We start from the raw sequence: 27410 nt of genomic DNA, 5'->3' as shown, positions 1-27410 counted from the left end.
GGATAATCCCTCTAGAATACTCATGAACACTTTTGTCACTCTAAAGCTGATAGATGATCCATACCTTACACTATTTTCATGATCATGGAAGAGAAAATCCATCGATTAACCTACACAATCTTTTCAATCATATGTAAGTACCTTTTAGAGTATGTACACTACATAAAAACTTATCTTTACCGATGCTTTTTAGTGCCTTTTCCGATGCTTATAAGCGTTGATAATTTCCGTGCCGATGCTTTAATAAGCCTGACAAAATCGTTGGTAGATGTAGGGTAAAAATATTTACCAACACTTTTAAGCGTCGGTATACTTAGGTTTCCACCGACGCTAATAAGCGTCGGCAAATCTTGAGCTCATGCCGATGTTTATAAGCGTCGGCATAGTTTTATATCGGCCGGTGCTGCTAGGAAGCGTCGGCAAATTTTGGCGTAGAGCTAAAATTACCGGCGCTTCTATATAGCGTCGGCATGTAAATGTCGCTATAGCCTTTTTCTGTTGTGGTGGTACTAACAAGGCTTCCCAATATCTTTGGCCATCCATACTTCCATCCTGTCCCGAGTATACCAGTGCTATTGAGTCTCATAGCATCTAGTATACTAGGGTGCCCTTGCTCTTGGAGCCTTATTTTTGGTGCTTCATAGCTAGTCTGTTGGCAAACACCTTATTGGTACTGTAAAGATTAACCTTGATGATGCGTTTGGAAACAATGTGTAATAGGTGGAAAGTGGATATGTGGTCAGGAATGAGTAGGGATCTATTTTTCTGGCTGATTGCAATTCCCATCTCCTATCCTCCATTCCTTTCTAGAGATGGCAACCATCTGGATAGATATGTGTAAGGTCTGTGAAGTTCCCCATCCTCGATCTTTCACTATCCCAAGACATCAAATTGCTTTTGCTAATATCCTTAACCATAGGATTTCTAACATTCATCAAAGGGCAACCAGGTGGCCGATTGGTTACTTGGTTATGTAGCAAAAACTGATCATGAATTAGATTCTATATTGTCATTTCCTTCTCCTGTCTTAGTTTCTTATTTCTATAAATGCTTAGAGTTGTGCTTTTCTAAGATGGCTTCCATCCTTCATAAAAAAAATGGAAAAAAAGTATATATTAGGAGAGGAATGTAAAAGTTTGAAATTTGTTAAAAGGAAGTGACCAATATGATTTAAAAATTAGGTATAGATAATGGGAAATTCACCATTCAAAGCTTTAACCTAAAACTTCTAGTTGCTAAGCGAAGGGGTGTTTCTGTCGAGGCAAGTCCAATTCATAGTATTTTTGCATATTTGTGAAGATAAGAAAATTACAAGAAAAAAGTTGTTAAAAAAAGATTAAAATATAATTAAATTATTTTGAACCACTTGCTTATTGTTATTTTCCCATGATATCCCTATTGTTTTAGAACAAAAAATATTAGATTTATTTTACAAAAAAAAAATTGATTAACTTCCGATCTTGCTCTCTACTTGTTAGCAATCTGGCTTGATCTTTATTCCATCCCTAAGTCCATTATCTTGGCATGGAAAGGATGAAGACCAAACTAGTACCTAAATTGAAGGTAAATTCTGATGGGGAAAAAAAAAATCACAGCATTAGAATAAATGACTGCAAGAAATATGGCGAATTTTTGATAAAACCCCAATTAACGTCAAAGGGTCCACACGAGGTGAAAGGCAGAGACTTCCTGCGGACAGAAACTGCAGACTACTTGGCAAGTTGTATAGTACCCCCTTTCTTCACATTAACCATTAAATAGGGCCAATCATAAGTTGCCACATAAGTAAAAGGCTAAAAGCTCATTGGTTGACCATTGGTATTCTTTTATCTCTGTTTCTTTTTCATAGGGGTGAAAGTGACCACACCAGTCTTTGAAAGATACATCCTCCAACTTATGGTAGGTTATCATCCTTAAGATGCAATCCAACATAATTGCTAGCCCAATCTTCTAGTTGACTGGTCTCAAGTAAGTTTGACTAGTTAGGAAGGGGTCAGAAGATTGTGCCATATGCCAGAATTCCAAAAACAATAGGTGATATAAAAATAATATTAAAAAAAAAATGAAACAAACAAGAAAGTTATAAGGTAGGCAAAGATGATCAATATTTTATCCATCTGGCCATTGTGGAAGAGTCTTTGTCCACCTAAATTTAATTAGTGTGGGGTTTGGAGAACCTTGCATATAATGGTAAGGCCTTACAAGTAGCCAAATGTACCTTAGTTATATGCTTGTCCCAATTTGGGATGCAAATGGGCTGCATTACCATATTTCAAGTTTGAGTAGTCCTGGCTGATCCCATGTCCTGATATATTACACATTGGTTGACCTTCATCGAAGTGAGAAACATCTTAATTGCTATCTTTTGATTGTAAACCTTGATAGGTGTCATAAAAGAAACGAGTGGATTAATGTTACATTGGTTATTTAATCAAAAGATAATTTAGAAGGATCATCAAACTTGATATGAACTAGTTTGTCCACTACGAGTACTTAGAAAGATCATCAAACTTTATGTGCAATATTTTGGCTACTATGACTATCTACAAGAATCTTCAGACTCGATGTACATCACTTTGGCTACTACGGTTGTATCTAAGGTGCTTATCAAACTCGATGAGAAATATTTTAGCCATTATGAGTAGTTTTGGATAGGATTCAGAAGCAAGATCTGCTATATCAGAAAGTTAAATAGGCGCCAAACTTCATGAGACCATAATATGGTCATACAATACCTGATTGAGATGATCTTTTTTTTAAAATTATATAATTTTTTGAGATCTACAACTTTGGTTAATGAGGTTAAATCAGGCCAAAATTTTATCATTTAGGCTTCGAAATGGACCGGTCAAATCAAAAATTTTCTTTTTGGATAAGATCTTGACTGGGTGTAGCTTTCTATCTGAGAAAAATCAAGCGGAGCGATAGAAGACATAGTTGATATAGAAATCGAGATCTATCTTCTCAAGAATTTTAGCTGTTTTTAAAATATTTCTAAATTTTAGTTTTTTCTAGAATTCTATTAGTTATATTTATTTTAGGATACTTAGTCCTATTTGAATTAGGAAAAAAATCCAATCCAAATTGTGAAAGAGAAGACTTCACCAGTATGATAAATTAGGACTATATACCTCAGTTTAGGTATGAATCATTTATGAAAGAAAAGAAAACTTAAGCCTTATTTTCACAATTTTTCTATATTTTTTTTTTTTTTGAGATTTGAGTTGAATGGGTTGAGAAAAATCTTTTTTCTTCTCGATCGGATAAAAAAAAAGCATCTCTCTACGTTGATGTGTCGGAATGTCATTGGTGGCTATTGTGGAAGCTTATAACTCTCTATAGACAATTTTTAATAGATACAAAGTTAACAACTAAGTAGGCAGTTATTATTGACAAAGATTATAGGCAAGCTGACCCTTCTTCTTCATAGTAGTTTTTTTTTATTTCACCACTGCTTGATGCAAATTGTTTTAAGTTTCACCTCGACATGGCCCTTTAAATTTGCATTAAAGGGTCGCCAAATTCCAAAACATATTTGATGGAGATATGTGCTTGATTTTTTCCTGCGATTAATGAAGGACTAGAGTAGTAAAACATTACTTATCTATTTTTGGAGGTTAGTTATAAATCCAGTCTAACAACTTTCTTGATAAAGTTGGCAACTTGACATTTTCTTGTTCAAGTGGAGTTGTATTTTTTCAAAGAAATGATAGACTAAATTTACTAAAGTTCATTGAAATCATGAATTATCGTTAATATTGATACCCGCGTTACTAGTACATGATTTTATCTACTGAATCAATTGAGAGGTCGGAACCTTCTTATGATCTTACAATACCGAAGTTTTTATATTTTTAATCTTTCACCTCAACCAATATTAGCCCATTTCTCCATATATCTTAGATTACCAACATGCAAAGGATCAAAAATAAAAATCTCCTATAACTCATATTTAGTATCAACAATACTACTCGACAAAGATATGACCGATATGACTCAGGATCTTTGGTATAAAATATCGTATAGCATTTAATGGCTGGTATTATTAGAAGATGGATGAAAGCTGTCTTTATCTCGGTGCACAGGCCAACGTAACGATGGCCAACGGACTTTGCACTTAGTGAAGGCTGCCACCTCATGGTGCCACTTGTTTGATACATAGGTGATTGGAGCGGAGTTGAGAGCGACCTCGTTGAGCTTGTTCCATCTGATGCGCTTTGCAGAAAAAAGATATTTTTCTAAAAAATGATTCTGAAATGCTTATTAGGTGAATTCTGCAAACTTTTGGAGGGCTCAATGACTACCACATGCTGGTAAGAGATATTCAGGTCATAGCTTTTGATGGACCGGTTCTTCAGACGAAGCATCTATTTAGAGAGGCTAATAGGGCAGGAGGTTGGATAGTTTTTTTTTATTGCTAACCACTCGAAGGACCATCTATGAGAGGGAGATGCGGAGTTGCCAATTGTTTTTTTTTGATGTATTGTTTTTTTTTTTTTTTTTTTTTGACTGTATTCGCACGTGTCATATGTATGTGACTTCTATTTTTAGAAAAAAAACTCTGCCAGCTCATTAATACTGCTTCTGACATAGCCAGTGCTCGGGTGGACATTCAATTGTACCGACAAAAGCTTGAGATGCCAGCTCATATTAACTAGCAAAACAGAGAAGCGCCAGCTCAGTAAAACATGAGGAAACAGAGCAATCTCAACTCAATGACAAATTTTATGCGGTGGAAGGACCCATGCACGTAAATATTAGAGGGGAGGTAGATGAAGCCCCTCCTAGCTGATTTTTTTTTTTTTTTAGGGAAAAAAATTACACAGCTAATATGTTATTCGTTATAGCTTATATAATTATAAGTTCTAAAAGGTTGTTTGTATTCGGCTTTGCAGGGAAGTAATTTTTGTTGCAGCCATTCTATCGTTTTCTTCATGAGACTCTTGTTGGTGTTGTACCACCAGTCAAAAAAATAATGGCTATAGCTATTTATAATATATTATTTAATATTATAATGGTTTATTATAACATAAAATTTTATCTTTTCAAAATTCAATTTTTTTTTAAAAAAAAGATCTTATGGACTTTGAAAACACTTGGTAGATGGGACATGCATTGGATGTGAAAATAGCAGAGCATACCACCATTAGAAGCGTACGAGATGATTTAGATATTTTGAACTCTGTACTCTCATCTATTATTATATTTAATTTGATATATAAATAAATTTTATGAAACTTATAACGTCACAAGTAAAGGTCATAATATTTTAACTCATCATGGATTGGCATAAAGCCATCATTGGAATTCAAGAAACACTCAATCGTAGCACGATGGTTAGACAAATCAAATACCAATTCATGCCACTTCTGAGTCAAAATTTCTATCTTCTATTTCTACAACCGGAAAAGAAAACAGGGCAAGCTACTTGAAATAAAGTTGTTTTAGGAATTTAAAAAATGCAAATCTCCATGTAAACAAAACTTTGGTAGGATGCAATCAAAAATTTTTCCTGGTAAAGTTACAATCATCATATCAACCTAGATTTTAAGAAAGAAAAAGGAAGACTATATTTAAATCCATGTAAATCCATGGCTTCTTATCACCATGCCGAACTAGACTTCTTCTCATTATTTAAATCTTCCTTTATCATGAGTAATGTAGATATTATATTTCATCCAACCGTACAATAATTATTTTTTTAGATTTTTTGTATGCATATCCTTCTAAAAATTTAAATTTATATAAATACTCTCTTAAAATTTATATTTATTTCTGTACTTCCATAAAATACTGTTTTTCATAAATACCCATAATATAACCGTTCTTCTAACACCATTAATAAAAACAAAATTTATTTTAATTAAAATAAAATAAAATTTCAAAATTATTTTTTGATCCTCCATCGCAATCGTCTTATAAATTTTTTTTTGGCACATCTACCTATTAAGAGTATTTTAGTCATTTTAATTTGACACCATCAATTTTTTAATGGTATTAGATGGCGTGGATATCTATGCAAAAATATAAAAAAAATAAAATAGTAAAATAAATATTTTACGAGAGTATACATATAAATATTAATTTTTGATAGTATTAATATAAAATTTAATATTTAAAAGGCTATTCATATTAAAAAAAAAACCCTATTTCTCCCGTGTCATTTTGACGGTTTACCGAGCTCGGAAGCAGCGTCATGTGAGTCAAGTAGTGGTCTATCAGACTGCCGTGCTTCTTGGAATTCGTGGACTGCCTCCCGAGCCGCCTTCCTTCCTCCTCCAGCGTTCACATCCCCTGGTTCAGCTTGCCCTCTCCGTACCCAGCTGTTCCAACGCCAATTCCAGAAAAAAAACGCAGCAGCAATTAACAACTAGAGAAGAATTGAAGAAGAAAAGAGAAACATTTTAAGCTTCCCTTTGCCGCGCCTGTTCCCTCTTCCTCCACTCCCAAAACTTCCATCGTCTCCATCGTATCATTTTTATGCTCATAAGAAGGAAGAATAATTTGCCTAATAATTAGTCCAGAGACATAAAAAGCAAGAATCGGCGATGGCGACGACGGATTTGATCACGAACGCCTCCATAGTCCCGATCTCGGAGGTCATCTCCCAGATCGTGGAGGCGGTCTTCGAGACCATCCATGCCGCCCGCGATGTCCTCCTCGAGCGCCAGAGCTTCGGCGAGGTCTCCTCCTACCTGGAACGCATGGTCCCCCTCCTCCACGAAATGGCCAGGTCTTCTCGCTCCCGCGCCGAACACTCCGCCGCCCTCGCAACCGCCATCGACATCCTCGTCCGCGAGGTCAAGGCCGCGAAAACTCTCACCCTCGACTGCTGCAACCGCAGCAAGCTGTACCTCCTCCTCAACTGTCGCCGCATCGTCCACCGCCTCGAGTCCACCACCAAGGAGATCAGCCGCGCCCTCAGCCTCCTCCCCCTCGCCTCCCTCGACCTCTCCTCCGCCGTCGCCGACGATGTCGGCCGGCTGACTGAAGCCATGGCCAGGGCCGAGTTCCGCGCCGCCGTCTCCGAGGAGGAGATAATTGACAAGATCGAGGCTGCCATCCAGGAGCGGAATTCGGACCGGTCTTACGCCAACAGGCTCTTGTCCCTCATCGCCGAGGCGGTCGGGATCTCGAACGACCGGTCGGAGATCAAGAAGGAGTTCGACGAGTTCAAGAACGAGGTCGCCGAGGCCAAGCTGAGGAAGGACATCGCCGAGGCCATCCAGATGGATCAAATTTTAGCTCTTCTTGGGAGGGCCGATGCCGCCTCGTCCTTCAAAGAGAAGGAGGTCAAGTACTATAACAAAAGGAATTCTTTGGGGAGCCAGCCATTGGAGCCGCTTCAGTCTTTCTATTGCCCCATCACTCGGGATGTCATGGAGGACCCTGTCGAGACTTCTTCCGGGCAGACCTTCGAGAGGCGCGCGATCGAGAAGTGGTTCACCGATGGGAACACCAATTGTCCCCTGACTATGATTCCACTGAACACAGAGGTTCTCCGGCCTAACATTACTCTGAGGAAGTCTATTGAGGAGTGGAAGGAGAGGAACACCATTATAATTATTTCTTCCATCAAGTCCAGACTCAGCTCAGGTGATGAGAAGGAGGTGCTCGAGAGTCTGAACCAGCTACAGCAGCTCTGCGAGGAAAAGGAATCGAATAGGGAGTGCATCGTGCTGGAGAATTACCTGCCCATTCTTGTTGGATTTCTTCGAGGAAGCAATTCGATGATAAAGAATCGTGCTTTGTCTATTCTTTGCCTATTGGCAAAGGATAACGATGACCAGAAGGTAACTCTTTCAGTTCCAAACTTGACATATATCATTGTCTGATAATAGAAATGAAAATGTGTTTGAATCTTGTCATAATTTATGTTCACTAAGGTGGTAGGTTTTTCTTATTTTAGTGCGAACTAGAATTAGTTTCAAGATAGTTTGTTGCAGGAAAAGATTGCTGAAGTAGATAATGCCATCGAATCTATTGTTAAATCTCTTGCACGGCGTGTCGAGGAATGTAAACTGGCAGTGGCTTTGCTGTTGGAACTCTCAAAAAGTAACAAGGTTCGCAGCTATATCGGGAAGGTACAGGGTTGCATTCTTCTTCTGGTGACAACATCAAATAGTGATAACAACCAAGCTGCCAGCAATGCAAGAGAGCTTTTGGAGAATCTTTCGTTTCTTGATGACAATGTTGTGCAAATGGCAAGGGCAAACTATTTTAAACCATTATTGGAGCGTCTCCATTCAGGTGCTTTATCATATTATGCTTTAAAAGTAATCTTGAAACATGATACTTTACTCTGCCTGTTGGTGTTAAATAGGTTGTAAGGTCTGTTGAAAACTCTTTTGTCCCTCTAAATCTACATTAGTTTTGTTGCTATCATAGAATGTTGAGAGCAACGTGAGAACCCGAATCGAAGCGAATTTTTCGGGTCGGTTTGAACCAGTTTTCGCATATGGTCAATTTGGTTTCGGTTTTAATTTTAGGAAACTAATTTAAATCGGATCAGCTTCAGATATAACCTTAAACTGACCTGAACCGAACCATGCACACCCCTAATTTCAATGGTGATATAGGAAATGCCAAGATGCTTGAATGTAAACACATTACTTCAATAATTAAATCACACTTCTCGACAATCTTAAAACATAGTAAACATTAGCCGCTGTCTCCTCATTTAATTTTTATATAATTTCCATATGCTTCTTAGAGATGCAATTTTAAATTCCAATTTAACTTTCCTATCTCCTGATTTAGCTACTTCTTACCGAAGGAGTTCTTCAAGGGTCAAGATTTTAGATCTCAAAATTACAGAATCCTTTCAAATTCCAATTTAAATTCCAAAAATATTCTCTGTAGGTACTCATGATACTGAAAATATTTATAGATGCCATCCAGAAAATACCATATGAGAAAAGAAATACCATATGGCAAAACTGCATTGGAAGCACAGAATCCTTTTACCTACTTCATGGAACCGTTTGGATCAAAACTTTTGGTGACTGCTAAAAGTTTTTCTTCCATCCTTGTTGCCCTGCATTCTAGAGGGATCTTCATGGATGATTCTCAAAATTATATGGTGGGAACCGTGAGCAAAAGCTTGGCATCATTGGCCAAAAGATGCCCCGAAGAAAAAGCTAAAGGAGCAATTGCAACTGATATGTTACTTATGGGTAATTATGGGAAGAAGCTGAGGAGCTCCTTTTTATTATAATGGAGAGCATGCTTGCCTTAATTTTCATATTGCAAATCTTTTCACCAGATCATGCTGTTCCTGTATATCCAAGAACCTTTCTGTTCATCTTTGTGATGGAGAATCTACAACAGCCATGACAAGATAAACCCTTCATTTTCTATATATGCGTCCAGAAATTTCTCTAGTGGACCAATCCAAGAAGAGGAGATCATGATTACACTTTTTATGATAAAGAAACTGCAATCTGATCACTGATAAAAGAGTACATTGGAGGATTATAGGTGACATGACTTTCTTTAAGTGCAGTTTCAATTCTATTTCAAGAAAACAAGACATATTCATTTCTGTGTTTTTTGTGTTAAAGTATTCATGGAGCAGTACAATTGTGTTGAAACAGACTGAACCTTTAACTAATATCAAAGTGGCTAAGGACTATGGGAAAAAATTTGCAACAACACACCACAAATATTGTACAGGTGGATGATCATCTCGCTTAGTTACAGGTAAGGGGCAGCAAAATTGCAAGTTCTTAAGCCAATATTTTTCTTATATTTTTCTTCTACTTTTAAAGTCTAGGGTTTTGAAGTTCAACGTCAAGTCCGAGAGTGGGGCGACTCAGACTAGATGCCAATGGCGCATGCAGAATCAATGGTGACCATTCTGGCTTAAACAGGATGGTAGATGATATACTTCCTTCTCCCAAGCAATGAAAAATAGATTTCGAAGACAACCTTATGATTACTGATAACTTTTAAAGCTTTCTAATGTGCCTAAAGTCACTCAATTTGAACTCTATTTCTGAAGGATCTGGAAAGTCCAACTACTTAATTGTGCATCATGGAAAGGTTGTCATTTGGATTGTGGAGCTTGACAGTGTACTTGTATCTCAAACTTTTTTACTTTTTAAGCAATACCCAGGATTTCAACCCTGGGTTACCTGAAGGGCAAGCCTTGAGAGGTCGGGTGCCAACCTACTCTACTAACAGTTGTTGCCCCTAAAACTATATTTGCATCTAGTTCATGTAGGAAATGTTCAAAAATTTACTTGAGTTAGGTTTTAGGATTCTCTAACCCTCAGAACTTTGTAATTTTATATCTACCATCATTTTTAAGGTTTTGTAGATCTTAAATTTTTGCCACAAGAGCTAAGTTGTAAAGGATCTCTCTCTCTCTCTCTCAATTCTTTTTAAAAAGTCTTTATTGTTGAAAGTGTTTGAGAGAAGACAGATAATTGACAGAATTTTTGTTGGATTTATTTTTTCTGGTTTGTTCTACAGATCCTCCCCTTTTGTTTTCTACTAAATAAACTTCTTCACTATTGCTTCCCTTCTGCTCAATTATATCAAATTACTCAGTAGTTTTTCCTCTTGTTTTTCCATTATCTCCTCTAATATCCTAAGCCCCTGCTAATTATGACAATTTGGTTCATTCAGATATCGAACTCAACATATACATCGACTTCTTGGGGATGGTCATGGTTGCTTTTCACTTGTATTGAATAAATTTTTTGATCAGAAACACCACCTATTTTGTTAATATTTTTTGAAGTAACTAATTTTGCTGGGTAATGGCTTTGATATGCAAATAGTAGTGTGTCAGTATATTAAGGGTCTATATTGTCCTCTGGTGATTTCTATTACAGACAGAAAATCGTTAGACATAGTTTTGGGCTTATGTTTCAGATTTGAAGGGGATAATTAGCCGTATATGGTATTATGGTTGGCTTATTTATTAAAAGATACTTTTCAGGGTTGTTTATCCCGAGCTACATTTTTGAACCTGAATTGAGATTCAGTGATGTCTTATCATGCCATAAAAAGTTACTCATGCAAATTTCAAACAATAGTACCTAGCAAAATCAGGAGAATTTGATATCTTCTTCTCTCTTTTTTATTACATGTTATTTTAGTTTCAAGTAATGAAATATTAGGGCCATTATACTTCGACTGGTATGAGTGCTTCACCATTTGCAAATACTCAGAGATTTAGATCTTCAGGATCAGATGATGTGAAGAAGAACATGGTGAAAACTTTAGCTGAAATGGAGTTAACGGATCACAGTAAAGCCACCTTGTTTGAAGATGGAGCACTGGAGCCACTTCTTCAGTTGATGTCACATAGTGATGTGTATAACAAGACCATGGCTGTTAAAGCCCTTCACAAGCTCTCAAGCTTTCATCAGAATGGTCTGCAGATGATTCGGGCAAGAGCAGTGCATCCACTTCTTGACCTCCTGCACCTCCATATCGGATCATCCCCCTCTCTGCGGGAGCTGGTGGCAGCCACCATTATGAACATCGCGATATCAGCAAGAGAGCTGAGACCTGAGGAAACCCTGGATTTTTTGGAATCTGATGATGAAATCTCCCGGCTTTTTTCTTTGATTATCTTGACAGGACCAAAGATACAACAAAGCATTCTACAAACATTTTATGCCTTGTGCCAGCTTCAGTTAGCAGGAGACATGAGAGCAAAGCTAAGACAGGTAAGCATTCGGAGCTATCTTTTTCCTTCAGTATGGGAATTAAAATGTACTTATCAGCATCCCTGATGTGGACAGGTAACAAAGTCAGTCAAGTACTGGTGTGACTGATTCTTTAAAACATTCCTACAGCTTTTATTGGGATTTAGATAGGCATTATCTCTCCTTTTCTCCACTAATTTTGTACAATTTCTTGTTTCCTCCAGATGATCGAAAATGTTGTTCTTAACTAATTTAGTGTTTGCATTGTATAGATTTGTTTTGTGTCCTGATTTCTTTTTTCTATGTTATCTCACAGTTCTCTGCAATCCAAATATTAATTCCACACTGTGAGAACAGTGATCCTATGGTAAGGGCAAATGCTGTGAAGTTATTGCATTGCTTGATGGAAGGTGGAGATGAGAACATGTCAGCAGAGCAGGTGGGTCAGAGGTGGCTGGAAACTTTGCTGTCAATTATAAGAGATTCCAGGGATGAGGAGGAAGTGGCTGCCGCATTGGGCATCATCACTAATCTTCCTACAGGCTGTACCCAAATCACTCAGTGGCTTCTCGATGCAGAGGCACTTCCAATCATTGTCAGATATCTTACTGATGGGAAGCTGAGTGGGCAGAGTCAGCTGATAGAAAATGCTGTTGGAGCGTTATGCCGTTTTACCATATCCTCCAATCTAGAATGCCAGAAGAGAGCAGCTGAGGCTGGTGTGATCCCATTGCTTGTCCAGTTGTTGGGATCTGGCACTGCTTTGACAAAACGATATGCAGCTATTTCACTTGCTCAGTTTTCAGAGAGTTCACTTGGACTGAGCAGGCCTGTAGAACGACGTGGGGGCTTCCTGTGCTGTTCTGCCCCACCTGAAATAGGCTGCCCTGTGCACATGGGTGTCTGTTCGGTGGAGGGATCATTTTGTCTTGTGGAAGCAGATGCTGTAAGACCACTTGTTCGAGTGCTTGGAGAGCAAGATCCCAGTGCGAGTGATGCTGCTTTAAGGGCACTGTCAACACTCATGGAGGCTGAAAGACTGCAGAGTGGCAGCATGGTGCTTTCTCAGATGAATGGTGTTTTGCCTATTATAAAGCTACTGAGCTCCCAATCAAGTGAGCTGCAAGAGAAGGCTTTGCTTGTTTTAGAGAGGATTTTCCGCCTGGAGGAGTACAAGCGGATGTATGGAGCTTCAGCACAGATGCCTTTAGTTGACATAACTCAAAGAGGAAATGGTAGCACTAAAGCATTGGCCGCTAGAATACTTGCTCATTTGAATGTGCTTCATGATCAATCTTCTTATTTTTGAATGACAAATGTGGGGTTGGCTGCTCAGCTTCAGTTGAACATTATATTCCAATGAAGAGCCCATTCATGAAGAACTCGGTGCACCATCACTTGAATTCACATTAACTAATGATTCGGCTGGCACTCGGAAATATAATCTCATGTTATGCCATCATTTTCTTTATACTTTAAGATTCAAGATGGCAATGTGAAGGCCTCATGGCTTTGTTCTTGATTAGCATAATGAAACAGGACAGCTTGATATTACATAGTGCTGTTTTATTTCTGACATGATGAGGGATCATCCTTTCTAAGAGAGTAAATTCCAAGCTTGACTTCATATACCAGGCTTAAAGAGAGGTTTCTGACTACACGTTTCTTTACCGGTGCCTGGGGAATTTCAGCATTTTTCAAAGAACATGATTTATGCTGTGATGGCATGGTAATCGTTTAGTAGGGATGATTTAACCCCTCGAGTGTTTATCAAGTATGTGTATCAAGCTGCAGTAGATAACTCAGAATTCTTTGTACAAAACCACAAACCATTGCATGATTGCAACATGTTGCAATGGTAACTGGTAGCAGACTTTACTGAAGGTCTCTCAAAGCCCTTAAAATTAGTTTATCAAGCATGTACCTGATAATCTACATTTCTTAATCAGGGATGCAATGTTTGTTTCACTGTTTATATTCACAGTTACCCTTTTCTGTAGTAATTAATGACAGAACCTTCGTTCATTAGAGAAAAAGATGGTGCCTTTGTGCACTCAGCATATTCATTATTCTTCTAGTGCTGACTGTTGGGAAATATGACCGTGTCAGATTTTCATGAAATATTTCATTCTCTAACGTTTGTTTCTTTGTGTTTTATGGTCTCGAGCTTTCAGAATCAGCAGTATATATTTCATGATTTCTATTTATATTAACTTTCTTTTTTTAACTAACCACTGAAAGAATCGTATCAAGGAAAGATGGCATTAGGGCCTCTTCATACTTGCCAATCAGGCCATCATTACTTCTATTGTCCTGAAAATTATTATACAAGATAACAGTTATTTTTTTCGAAATGTTTCTTTTTTTCATTTTTTGAATCGCATTCACTGCAGCTTTCAGGTTAGGCTTGAGATATGCTGCTGCTTTAAAACATGGGCATATTACAAACTATCAGTATTCTGGGTGGCAGAGATTCATCCTCTGAGAAGTCCTGCAAGTTTAGGTGTGGTAAGATACAAAAATCCTTCAAGACTTTTTCATTTTGTGTAAATTGCAGACAGTTTATATAGTTTCTTCATTGATCTTGTTGTATTTTCACTAGCATGTGAATCGACGTTCTACCAATAAAAGACAGTAATTTTAACTGCAACTTGTGATCAGAAAACTGGGCAGCCATCAACTACAACACCCTTTGCAGTGGGGCAAGAAGCCAGGGAGCAACCATCCAGGTCATTTCCCCACCAATTCAGGCTGACATCCTCCAGCCCCAGGCACAGATACAGCAAGACTGCCATGAATGCCAGCCCAGCATCCAGAGCACCCGAAAGCACATAGTTATGCCGCTGCCACCAATCACGCCGGTACCTATAAACTACAAAGCCCGACAAGAAGCCAACAATGATCCAGGTAGTGTAGTTAACGGCTGTGGCTGGAGGCATCATGCCGGTGGCACCAATCAGTACAGGCATGTTGATTAGACTTATCCACTTCTTATTTGGGAAGGCCTTATGGGCGAGCCAAATGAGAAGAGGCGCAATGGCCCCAGCCAGGAAGAACCAGTTGATGGCTGAATAGGTACCAAGGTCTCCGAAGATCCTGCGGGGGCCAATGAGACCCCATATGACAGAGGCATCAAAAAACACTTGGTCAGATGGGCAGGTCCACGGGCTGTCCGAGGATAGAAGATCCGTGTCGCAGATGTTGGGGATGGTGTCCATGAGCCACCATGCAGTTCCAAGATAGACAATTGCAGCAATTAGAGTACCTACCACCTGCCATTGTTTTGACTCAGTTAACTTGCTATAGGAGATGATTAGCACATTGTGAAAAGGTAAAAACGCCTGATGTCTCCAGGCTATGATCACTCAAGAGTGAAAGTTATGCATTTATCTGCTTGGTCTAATCAGTTAAAAATAAGAATTTGGTGTTTTATATTATTTGTTTCAGTTAAGTAAACTGCTTAACCCTTGTCACAAATTTTAACTATCAATTGAGAGGGCCAATGGCGTAAATGCTTTCACATGTGAAAGGTAGAGAAAAGCTAATCCAACCGAATGTATGTTGATAGTAAATGGAAATAAGTCTTGCTTTAATTGGTGCATACAATTCATTTTTTGAGCAGAGAGAGTAACTATGATATCATACAGCTTAAAAGTAACTTCTTGATGGCAATATGGGTAGAAGTAGAACCAAGGGTGTCATTTTGGAGAGCTAGGAACAATTGCTGGGTTGAATTCAAGGAGAATGAAGTTGATCTTGGAAACATTTCATACTGATGCTTGTAGCATATAATAAATCACCTTATTTTTTTTTTGCATGTAGAGAATCAGGATTCCTATAATTAGAATCAGTCATAATTAAATGGAAATTCTTGTGCTTCTGACTGATAGAGAAGTCCCTACAGACATTTTAACCATCGTGTACTGCAGTTACTGCCATCTACTGGATATGGCTATGCCGCATTTGAAGGTTGAGTTGTTGCTGCTCTGTTATTCAATCTTTTATTGGAATTGTTGGAAACTTTGTGGCAAACTACTGTAAGCATAAATAGAGAACTCATATATTGGTCTCAAAAATATGGACATCTAGCTTCGCTGTATATTGTTAAGTGGTGTTTATGCTGGATCAACATGCTTTTGATTCCTAAGCTTATGAGTTTTTTTTTATGAGGAAAAAGGCTTATGAATGTTGTTTTTCCAAGGCAGATATACCCACATTTTTAGTTCACAAGGTGGTAATTATTACACAAAACTAGAAAGGGAAACTTACCTGAGCCATGAACATTGTTCTTGGTGGGATCTTCATGTAGTGCCCCAGCTTGAAGTCTTGCAAAAATGTCAAGGCCTGTGTCATGCTGATGTAACCATATACCTTGAAGCACATGTTTGCAACCGGCCTGCCTGGATACAAGTATCCCATGATATACTCTGTGATGATGTTTAAACCTGGTGTCTGTTTTGCAGCAGAAGAAGCAATTCAAAAGTTCAATTCAGCAATTTACATGGAGATTTCACAAAGATTGCCAGCTTGCAGATACCTGGTTGGTTGTGGCTGTGATGATTCCAATGGGGAGAGTGAAGAAAATGGCGAGGCCACAAGCCAGCAAGACACCCCACCATGGCAATTGGAGTTGATCGATGTAGTACTCGCATGCAAAGATGGTCAGAGCGACATTGGCGACGAGGATGCCGATGAACCACCACTGCGGAACTTGCTTATATTGACGCATGAGCCTCGTATGCACATCCATCTTCTTCTCTTGGAACGCCGACTTGCTCATTTGCCATATTTCTCTGCAACACCCCATCAACAACTTGGTTAAGATTCATTTCCATACAGCTAGATCCAATGGTTACCTAATTTTTTCCCCTCAAATGTATATTCTGACTTTACTAAATTTTAAGCACTCGTCTTTACAAAAGCATCAATGATTTTTCTTTTTTTTTTTTTTTTGGTGGCTTTGACCAAGATATTGTTTGATTGCTAACAAATGAAGTTCCTGTGTATATCCTAGGGCTGGATAAAGCTAGAGCTAAAGCTACTTTGCCTAGTGTAACCCTAATAAATCCTCAAAAGCTCTAAGCCTGTCACAACTGTAGACTTCACCTAAAAAGATTAGATAGAAAGTATCATTTGGATTTTTTAGTTTTATATAAGTACTCAAGATCTCTCTAGCGAACAATCGATGTGGAACTAAATATATGTCTGCACAAATAATCAGAATCAAATTAATTCAAATTCAATTATAAGCACCATAAGTCCACTTATAAATACCATAATCAGTTTGTGGTGAATAAGTCTATCCTACAGCGTCCCTTAATCCATATAAATCATGCTCTGGATCCGTTCTATCGCAATCAATGATCTCACCTAAGAAGGCTAGTCAGAAGATATTATTTAGTACTATATAAGCACCTAAGATCTTCATGGGATAGGATAAAATATATGTTGCAGCATCTTTGCTATGGCTCAGCAGCTAGAGTTGCAAATGACTCCGCACCTTGTTTCATTTCACAAAACTGTGAAGGCAACAAAGCGAGGTCGTGAAAAAAAAAAAAGCGCTTGCGACATAAATTGCATCAACGAAAAGGCAGCTGTTCGGTAATTAGGTAGGCTTGCACGCGGTCCTGTTCTAAGAGCCAAAAGAGTTTCTCTTAGTTACCTGCCATGGAAGAGGAGAACATGACAGACAGTAGCTGTGAGAGACGCGAAGCCGACACCATAAGTCACTGCAAAGAAGGTGCTCAGATAGAGAGGGCCTTCCTTTTCGTAGGCCTCGACGTCGAGGTGAAAGTCAGAGTCTATAATGCTGGAGATGTTGTATTCCTGGCCGGTCGAGGTGAAGAGATCGTCGGAGAAAATGGGGAAGGTCTTGGCCTTGTAGAGGTTGAGCCAGTAGGCGGTGGGGGTGATGACATACATAATGAGAACAAACCCGGCGGCGACGTTGGCGGTGGCGAACCAGGGGCTGGCCAGGGGGCTGCCGAGGTACGAGGAGATGGTGGACCAGTCGAGGCCGATGGCTCCGATGCCGAGGCCGTAGAGGCCGGAGCCGAGCTGCTGGGCAAGGACGGAGCGAGGGAAGATCCAGCAGATCCAAGAGAGGGAGGTGAGCATGGAGAAGAGGTAGCCCGGGAAGACGTAGTAGCTAAAGCTACAGATAAAGGCTACCATGAAGAACTGGTTACGGGTCAGGCCATGCTTGGGTCGCGCTTCCTTCTCGTGGAGTGCCCTGCACAAAAAATTCAATACAAACGCAGTCAGCCAAATGATATATATAAGCATGTAGTAAGTCTAAATCAGATTTGAGATTCCTGTGAGTTGATTTTTTTTCTGAGAAGAATTTCAACTCAAGCAAAGATATCAATACAAATTATGCATCCTTGGCCTTTGTTATATTGGCCTATGTAAGGTGATATATTCAGATTGATGCTATATAAGTTTCTGTCAGTGTTATCTTAAACGTTATTTTAATTATTAATATTAAATCAGGATCTATACACATATTTAAGTTTTTTTTTTTTTTAATTTACTACATCAACCGATATTTTAGTTGTCATATGCTGATTAAGATCTAAGCATTTTTTGACTCCTTTTTTTTCAAAATTTTTCCAGCTTGCAGCTTATATGATATTATTAAACTTCAATTCCAGAACTATAGGCGACTTAACTAAAAGCCTGATATATTATCTTTTAAATCAGCATTTAAAATAATTGAAACCTGTTTACCCGTGATCCGAGTGGATTGGCAACTTGGATGCAAGTCAATTAATAAAATACATGATAATACAATATCTAAGTAACATAAATATACAATATCATATTTAAATATATACATATGATAAATATATATAATAAAATAATGATTATATAATTTTAAGTGTATGCAAATAAATTGAATATTTTTATAAAGATAATTCTGAAACTTTGATTGAGTTTTTGATTGAATTGTTTACTCAATAAGTGATCCGATAAGCGATCCAACCAGTAATCTTATAGATCCGATACTGTTTGATCATTCCTTAAGTTGGATCATCGCGCTTTTAAAACTTGCTTTCAATAATGCTTGTATGTTTCCCGCAGGCAGTGAACCATCCAAAATCAATACACAGCTAGATTAGTCTACATATCTTAAAACATATATATTTGAAACTCAAGAATTTTCAATAACTCTGAACCATAGATTAAGAAAAAGTTTTTGTTGTATTATTGCTTTATGGCTCGCTTGATGTGTGGTGATAAAACATGTTCAATTTCTAGAAATCAAGAAAGGAGAAGACAAACTGAATTCAAATAATTAAAACAATGTTTTTTTAGCAGTCAAGATTACAAGGAATAGGACTGCGGGTTGGTCAAATAAGAACCAGCCTAAGCTCAATCTGACTAACAAAATATCGAATCCAAGCCTAATCTAACTTCACAATTAATTGATTGCACTCAGTCGAACCCAACCCACTATAATCGATATTCTCCTAAACTAATTACTTGCATATTTTCTGTTTTTCAAACACTCAAAGCCCAGTCAAATGAATCTTTAAACATTGTATTCTGATTCGACTCGTATGATTCAATGACACTCCTTGATTGAATTGATTCCGGCACTACGTAAGCGAACCGTGGCTCTAAAAGGCTTCAGAAGGAAGGTGTTTAGGTTGATCGGTTGTGCCATTCACTCCATTGCAGTCTCCATATATGGTGATCTAGGCCCTTTAGCAAGGTCCAATGCATCCTAGTATAAAACATCACCATACTCAGTATCAAACATAAGAATTTTTTTCAGAACAATGTTAGTGCATAAACATCTCTCTTATTAGAGTTAGTGCATAAATAATAACAGGTAGATGTTAGCAAAAACATCTCTCTCATTAGAGTTAGTGCATCTAGAACCCTTTCTTTTGGGAGGAAAGACATTTGATCCTAGCGTTTGAAAAGCAGATGTTGGAAATTAAATTAAATAGTCTCTTTGCAACATTTTGAGCACGCGTCATAGAATCAAAAATTGACAAACAAAATCAAAGTTTGCACTAAAGAAAAATAAAAGAAAGAAAGGAATACGGAGAAAAAAACTTTAAACAACATGTTAGAGTTGTATCTCCCGGCACAAAGGAACAATCTTTTTTTTTTTTTTTTGATATGTACCGTTGGATCATGCACCACACAGATTTTTGAATACTCTGAATTGGTTTATCATTGATTGTATGGATCTTGAAGTGATCTTTATGAGACCTAATGGTGGATTTACATTGAAGAGGATGATTTTTCTTTTTTTGATGCCAAAGATACATCGCGAACTCCTAAACTGCTGTTTATTATGCGGATGTCTTTGCGTTATTATATCATTAATTAAAAGGCCAAAACAACGTTTTCTTTAAGGTCAGGGAATTTTTGTATATTGTTGGATTTTTTGTTGACACAAAATATTTGCTTACTTTTTTCAAAAATAAATAATAAAGACATCACCATTTTTAAATTATTATTTATATATTTTTTGATAAAATAAATAGATTATATACTTTTGGTATATATATATATATATATATATATATATATATATATATATATATATATATATATATATATAATAAAATAAAAATTTCCCGAATAGCTATTTGACATGGTTCGAAATTTATAGGATCATATATTATTTTTTTTAGGAAAAAAAAAAAGAAAACCCAACAAGGTAAGGCACGTCCTCGTGACCGGGCACCCATCCCTTTCCTATAAAAGACTTGTCGGATCCACCCAATAAAAAGACACTCGGGCCCCACCAAACCTAATCATCACTGCCAGCTAATTCCAAACTAACCGTCGGTCAGCCATTAAACGTGTCCAACTAACAAACACAGAAACTGTACAGGGTTGTATCTACACGCAAAAAGAAGGATTCACCTTCCTTCGCGCAAATCCACCATTGGATTGCGCAATGGTGGCTTCAAGATCTGCGCAGAAAGATGAAAAAAAATTCGGATTGCCGTGCGGAGCGCTATCCAACGGGCGACATCGCGAAAGAAGATCGACCGTTCTTTCGTGCGAAAGATACAACCCGAACCCCACAGAAACAGAAGGATTCCTGGCCGGGAATGAGAAATGAGTGAAACGCTTATCCCCTTACCTGAACAGCGATACCTGCACCAGGTTGTACGGCCACCACATCGCCGCCGGCTCCACCAGATATCGCCGGAATATTCCAGCCCACCCAAACCCCAACACCTATTTCGACCAACCACATCATTTTTTTTAATGAAAAACGTATGATGTAATTTTAAAAGAGTGAGAAAAAATGATAGAAAGATAAAGGAGACCTGGGTGGTGAGGACGACGAGAAGGGAGACGAAGAAGGTGATGTGCCGGCGGTAGAAGATCTTGACGGCGGTGACGACATGGATGGCGTAGACGCTGCCGGCGCCGGAGTTGGCGAAGATGGTGATCAATACGTGCTCCTTTATGTTGAACGGACCCGGATTGAGGGTGAACTCCCAGCGCCTCCCCTTGAAGAAAGCACGGTCAGTTATCGTCCGAGCCATCAGGTGGCCCAGCGGCACCACCGCGATCTGGGCCGAGATGGAGGTGATCGAGAGCGGCTCCTTCCGGTACCAGAAGAACTGGTTCAGGAAGGACAGCAGCGCGCAGGAGATCGTACCGAGTACCCACATGCGGAACGTCAGCACGGGAACGGACGGGTCGTCGCCCACCGGCACGGTGAGAGCCACCTGCTCGATCGGCGAATTCTCCTCCTCCTCCTCCTCTGCATCGTCAGCTGCTTGCGGCGAGGGAGATGACGATGATGTCGAGGCTGAGGGGTCGGCGTGAACTGCTCGCTCAAAGGGAAGGAGGAGGTTAGAGGTGATGAGAAGAGATGAGCGGGAGAGGAAGGGAAGGAAGTGTGGATCATGGGCTTACGGAGAGGGGTGGTGATTTCTTTCTGCTTCTCTTCTTCTTCTTCTTTTTCCTGGCGAGGGGAATCCATGTTGCTGAATCTGTTCTTGTGATTCTTATGACACCGACCGGTCTTTTTCTTAACGTTGGATTCTATTAGGAGTTTTTGAATGCTTGGTAGGTAGTAAAGAGAGGAAGAGAGAGAAGGGAAGAAATGGGGACGAGGGTCTTGTCTTTTTTTAACTGGTTCCTTTTTCTATCATTGTCGGTATTTTTCTTTCTACGGTGTATAAACAAGGAAGATGGAAGGCTATGGGTAGGCACTACGCAATCTTGCCTGTAGATATTTGTCAAAACTAGGCAGCAGATTCTCTGCAATCCATATGGTAGGAAGGTGTACTGAAAATTTTTGATGCATAAAATTTGAAATGATCTTTTCTTTTTATTTAAGATCAACCTCCATTATGATTGAATATCCGAGAGTTGCATAGCTCGTAAAATTTCATGATCAATATCCAATTGCAGGAATGCAGGGTCTTTTCGCATGAAAGAGTGATTCACCTTCTTTCGTGATATCAACCATTGGACCGTTCAATGCCTACTTCAAGATCTGTGCAAATAGATAAAAGTTCGTGATACTTTGAGATTTGTGCAAGATATGATCTAGTGGTTGATGCCGTGAAAGAAGATCAATTGTTCTTTTATATGAAAGATTCAACTCGAAGCCAATTTAGTTAATGGATGTAACATTAAGCTCATGCCCATACGACCAAATACTAATAAAGGACCAAGAGTAAACTAAATCATGTGGATTCTTGCACCATCATCTCCTGCTTTAAAACATCATAAGAGTTTTTCTTTCCCCTGAAATTTGATCACCTCTCATATCCATTTCTTCATTTCCATAATTCTTGGTGTACCATGAAAGATACATGACTATACCCATGACATGGCTGGATCATTTGATTGTTGCAAATAATTGAAAACTATATCGTGAGAATTACATCTGGGGGGTTGCATGTTATCTACTGGCAATCTATTTAATTGTTGTTTAAGTGTATATGGATGTTTAATCTCGGTTAAAGAACTATTATTACAAAATATAAGCGACAAGTAGGCAACTAATTATAGTTGTGCTAAATTTGGATAGCTAATATTTCTTGCAAGGTTATTTGAACTGATATTAAATTCCTTAATTGTGTATATAAAGTGCTGAGGAGTTTTGTGGGATCGACATACTTATCTTAAATGCCATTAAGTATAGATAACAATGAGAGAGGTTATGTCCTTTTTCAATTAAAAGGAGATCCTAGTTTTCTTTAAATAAAAGGGGATACTAAAAATGGGGGAGCCAGATTCTTAGAAACCTTGAGTCTAGCAATTTGCTATGGCCAAGTAATAGCACATCTAGTTAATGAGGTAGTCACATTGGTGTTATATGGGATACATGTATGTGCGTATATTTAAATACAGAATGGTTTCAAGGTCACATGAACAAAGTAAATCATGTTGATTTTTGCCCTCTTCTCATCCTTAGGAATATCATGGGAATTTTTCTTTGATCACCTCTATGTTCTTTTCTTTTCCTTAAAATTTCCAATAAAAAATATATATTTTCTTCTCCTAGGTTGGTGTTATATATATATATATATATATATATATATATATATATATATATATATATATATATATATATATATATATATATATATATATATATATATATATATATATATGGGAAATCGGATGAATTAAATTATTCAAGTATATATATACACACATTCTTGGGAGTCAGAAAACAAAATATTTTAAAATTGAACAGAAAAATTAACCAAAAAAACTCATCGTGTAGATCCTGTGTGATTTTCCATATTAGTAGGTTGGTCGGTTATATTTTGCTAACACTAAACAAACTCTCGAAGATACATGACCCTACTAATAGCCCTTCTTGTACGATATTTCTATGATCCTAGTTTAACCTAGATAATGCATCTTATTGTTTTAAAATGATACAAATCATAAAATGATTAGTGAAATATTGCATTCTACAATGAACAACATAAAATATCTTAAAATCAAGTAGTGACATAAAAATTAAAAAATAATACAATAAATTACATACATTTAAAGTTCAATATACATACCGATATTTAAAATCGGATGGAGTGATGATGTCTCTCGTAGATATCTAGATCATCAACACAGTCAGGAGGGACATTAGTCCACCTCTCTAACTAAATAACATTGTAGTCTTATACGTTCATCCCATAAGTAATGCATGTTGGATTATAAGCACTTTTGGATCTTTCGCTGAAGCTTTGGTTCTAAGAGGTGCCACTACAAGAAAAAGAAGCTTTGGCGATGCTTTTTGAGGCTTTTACCGACGCTTATAAGCGTCGGTAATTTTCTTCCCGACGCTTTTCAAAGCGTCACCAAAGCGTCGGCTATGTCGGAGTGGAAAAAAATTGCTGACGCATTTGAAAAGCGTCGCTAAAGTTATTTTTAGCGACGCTTAAAAGCGTCGCTAAAATTCCTCAACCAGTTTAATTAGCGACGCTTTAAAGCGTCGTCATAATTTTTTTTACAGAAAAAAAATATAAAAATACCCAAGAAAACCGCCGCCGTCGCCTCCTCTGCTGCGCCCGATCCGCCGCGGCCTTCGCCTGCTCCTCGGCGGGGAATCGCACGGTCATTCGCCCTCTTTGGGCGGCGGGTTGGCCGGGGGCTGGTCGGAGGCAGCAGCGGAGCCCTGTTGCTGCTGCTGCTGCTGCTTCTTCTCCCACTTCGACTTCGACTTCGACTTCCTACAGAGAGAGAGAGAGAGAGAGAGAGAGAGAGAGGCGATGGGTAGTGGATGATCAGGAATCGTACCTGAATCCGATGTTGTGCGATGACCACCATTCTTCCTTTTTCTTGATTGTGCTGCACCAAAGCAGCAGAACCTTCTTTCCATCCAGGCATTTCTATACACTTCCATTCGCTTGCCAGAAGAGAAGAGAATTTGCTTTAGTCGAAGGTCGAGCGTCTTTGTCGCTTGGCATTTCTATACACTTCCATTCGCTTGCCAGAAGCCACCGAAAATTATATCATGGGAAACCGGACAAATCAAGAATCGTGAAGAAGAATTTCCAGAGAAAAGGCATCAGATGGAACATGGGGAGGACATAGATGTCGACAAAGAAGGAAGCCGAGCTCTGTGTCTTATGAGCTTAAGTATGATGATGATGATGATGAAGCACATGAACCGAGCAATGGAAAAAAGAATTGCGAGGAAGGAAACCAAACCTCTAATTTGGAGCTCGAGGGTGCAAGAGCTATCTGAAAATAGGGAAGCTCCCGCTCCCGCGGTCTCCGAGAAACGAGCGTATGGCCTGATCGACTCTGAACGCCTGTGCGTTTCTTCTTCTTCTTCTGAGAAGCTCCATCGAACTCCATCGACGCCGGAGAAGAAGGATCGGGGGCTTGGGTGGCCTGAGAAGGCATGAAGCCGACGCCGGAGAAGAGGGAGGAAGCTCCATCGAACTCCATCGACGCCGGAGAAGAGGGATCGGGGGCCTGGGTGGCCGCTCTCTCTCTCTCTCTCTCGTTTCTTGGAAGGAACCTAATCAAGAATCGGGAGGGGGTTTGAGGGATCGGGAGAGGGGAGGGGATTTGTAGAGAGGAGGGGGGAGGGGGCGAGCGGCGGAGAGAGAAGGGGAGGGGGGCGGCTGGATGGGTTAGGGATCGGGAGGAATTTGCAGGGAGGAGGGGAGGGGGGGATAATGGCCTCCGACGACGCTTTCTAAAGCGTCGTTGGGAGGAAAAAAATAAAAAAAAAGGATTTTTGCTTCCGCCGACGCTTTTAAGCGTCGGCCCGAGCCACGGGGTGCGACGACGCTTATAAGCGTCGGCGGAAGCCAGACTTTCTGGGAGAAAAAAATAAAAAAAAAGGATTTTTGCTTCCGCCGACGCTTTTAAGCGTCGGCCCAAGCCACGGGGTGCGACAACGCTTATAAGCGTTGGCGGAAGCCAGACTTCAAAAAAAATTACCGACGCTTCTACTTAGCGTCGGCAGACAAAAGTCGGGAAAGATGGTTTTTTTTGTAGTGTGCCCTCTAACTGATAATACGGCTATGGATGGGCCCATCCGAATGCCAAAACTAAAATTCGATTCATAAGATACTCCGAACTGCGTAGGATAGTAGCTACTGAAAGATATCTCAAAAAAGCTATATTCGTATCTGTATGGGTCATAGGATGCTTGTGGCTGCAGATAATAGGATCCAGTATATGACTCAAAATCTGATACGTCTATAGGATCTACTTCATGTGCGAGGTCATCTGTAGTTGTATCATGTCCTCCTGAATGACCTCGAGGTGTTCATCTCCTATATGCAATCGTATCCTCGCGGGCTCTAGCAAATCATGCACTGTAGTCCCTATCTTGTATAGAATGCGTAAACTAGGACTCACCGATGAATCAAAGACCACTCTCTTCCTGGCTGGTAGATCCATGACTACTAGAATTGGCATTGCTGCTGCTTCTGTCTCTGAATCTGAGTGTACTGACTCCTCGACACTCTCCATTAGAGCTACAAGCGCCTTTTGTTTTTCTTTTTTGATGTAATGGGCAGTTATCTTTTTATTCTTCGTGCCCCTCTTTGCTTGATTATGCTGAGAGGATATATGTTGCCCTCCTGACCGAGTCGACCGAGTAGTGTAGTGGCCTCGTCTAAGCATCTCTCAATTATATATCTGAAAAGATGTCTCGAATAGTTATCTTCTTATCCTTCATGCTCCTCTTTGCTTGATTATGCTGAGAGGATGTATGTTGCCCTTCTGACCGAGTCACCGAGTAGCGTAGTGGCCTCGTCTAAGCATCTCTCAATCATATATCTGAGAAAATATCTCGAACAAGGAGTCATGTGGTGATTGGCTCTCCTATGGCTGTGGCCGATTAACTGAAAGAATGCATGGAATATTGTACTTTGCCCATTGTCCTGCCTCAATTCTAGCCTCGCTGGCTACAAAATTGGATGATCGTGGAGGCGATCCTTGCTCATCAAGGTCCGGCTTCTACTGCTGGCCCACAAGCCATCCGATCATAAAATCATTCTCATCATCAATCGAAATCACTATGGATCAGATCTATATACTTGGGCTCCACTTCTCCTGAATGCACTTCAGCCTCAATCTCGGATTGTAGTGAACATATACAAGGTCGCTGAGGTGCTTCCGTATCAAATAGTTCTTTTACTTGCTGTGGTGAGGGCGAAGGTGGACCAGTTGCATTCAAAATTACTCGAGAAGACCGTCTGGAAGAGGTTCAGATAGCTAGCTGTTTCAATTTTTTTGCGGACATCTCAAGATGAATCCACCATTCAGCTGCAAAAATATTTAAAAAATTAGATATAAGATAATACCATATTAATAACGATCTAATGTCCTTTTGATGTGTAATATACTTAGATTCATACTTTTCTTACTTATGACAGTTGTCGAACGATCAGAAGATATTAGGCTTACATATGTTAATAATAGAAAATAACAGTTAACTTACATATATTACTTAAGTTAACTTAGTTCTTCTAGGCACAGGGTTGTGACTTCTGGATTAGGCTTTATTTTGTAAATGACATTACGCAGAGCGGCCAGAAGTTCGTTATCCATATTGATTCTAGCTACGCTGTACTGAAACCGAGGGTTCAGGTAGTATACTGTACATGGAGTTCGTTATATTCTTAATAAATTATATAAGTACAGGAGCAGTCTAATTTTCAATATTCTTGCTTACCTGCTAGATGCAAGTTTCTATCTATCTGGTAGTCCTACCGTCGTTCAATGATACCGATGTACTCCTAGGCATGGGCTGAATTTGCCTTTATGATATGA

The 27410-nt window shown here is 39.0% G+C and overlaps 2 protein-coding genes across 3 annotated transcripts; one reads left to right on the top strand and one right to left on the bottom strand.

The window, feature by feature from the left end:
• The first annotated feature begins 6216 nt into the window (after positions 1-6216).
• On the top strand, positions 6217-13732 carry LOC103719070 (U-box domain-containing protein 44-like). 2 transcript variants are annotated; one of them, XM_008808140.4, is made up of 4 exons: positions 6217-7793; positions 7947-8250; positions 11203-11684; positions 11980-13732. In XM_008808140.4, exons 1-4 carry the CDS (start codon positions 6549-6551, stop codon positions 12970-12972), a joined length of 3024 nt encoding a protein of 1007 aa, XP_008806362.1. In that variant the 5' UTR covers positions 6217-6548; the 3' UTR covers positions 12973-13732. The 2 variants fall into 2 exon arrangements, with proteins under 2 accessions (XP_008806362.1, XP_008806361.1); XM_008808139.4 differs by having other exon boundaries at positions 6219-7793; positions 11197-11684.
• Positions 13733-14167: 435 nt separating this feature from the next.
• Positions 14168-21907, bottom strand: LOC103719071 (oligopeptide transporter 7-like). Its single transcript, XM_008808141.3, has 7 exons — positions 21564-21907; positions 20966-21474; positions 20776-20873; positions 17326-17895; positions 16201-16456; positions 15933-16115; positions 14168-14935 (listed from the first exon to the last, which is right to left on the bottom strand). The coding sequence occupies exons 1-7, from the start codon at positions 21628-21630 to the stop codon at positions 14321-14323; spliced, it is 2298 nt and encodes a 765-aa protein (XP_008806363.2). The 5' UTR covers positions 21631-21907; the 3' UTR covers positions 14168-14320.
• Positions 21908-27410: the final 5503 nt, after the last annotated feature.

This window comes from Phoenix dactylifera, chromosome 17 (assembly GCF_009389715.1).
Source record: "Phoenix dactylifera cultivar Barhee BC4 chromosome 17, palm_55x_up_171113_PBpolish2nd_filt_p, whole genome shotgun sequence".
In the NCBI taxonomy this organism is placed as follows: domain Eukaryota; kingdom Viridiplantae; phylum Streptophyta; class Magnoliopsida; order Arecales; family Arecaceae; genus Phoenix; species Phoenix dactylifera.
This window is presented reverse-complemented; position numbering and strand designations above follow the sequence as displayed.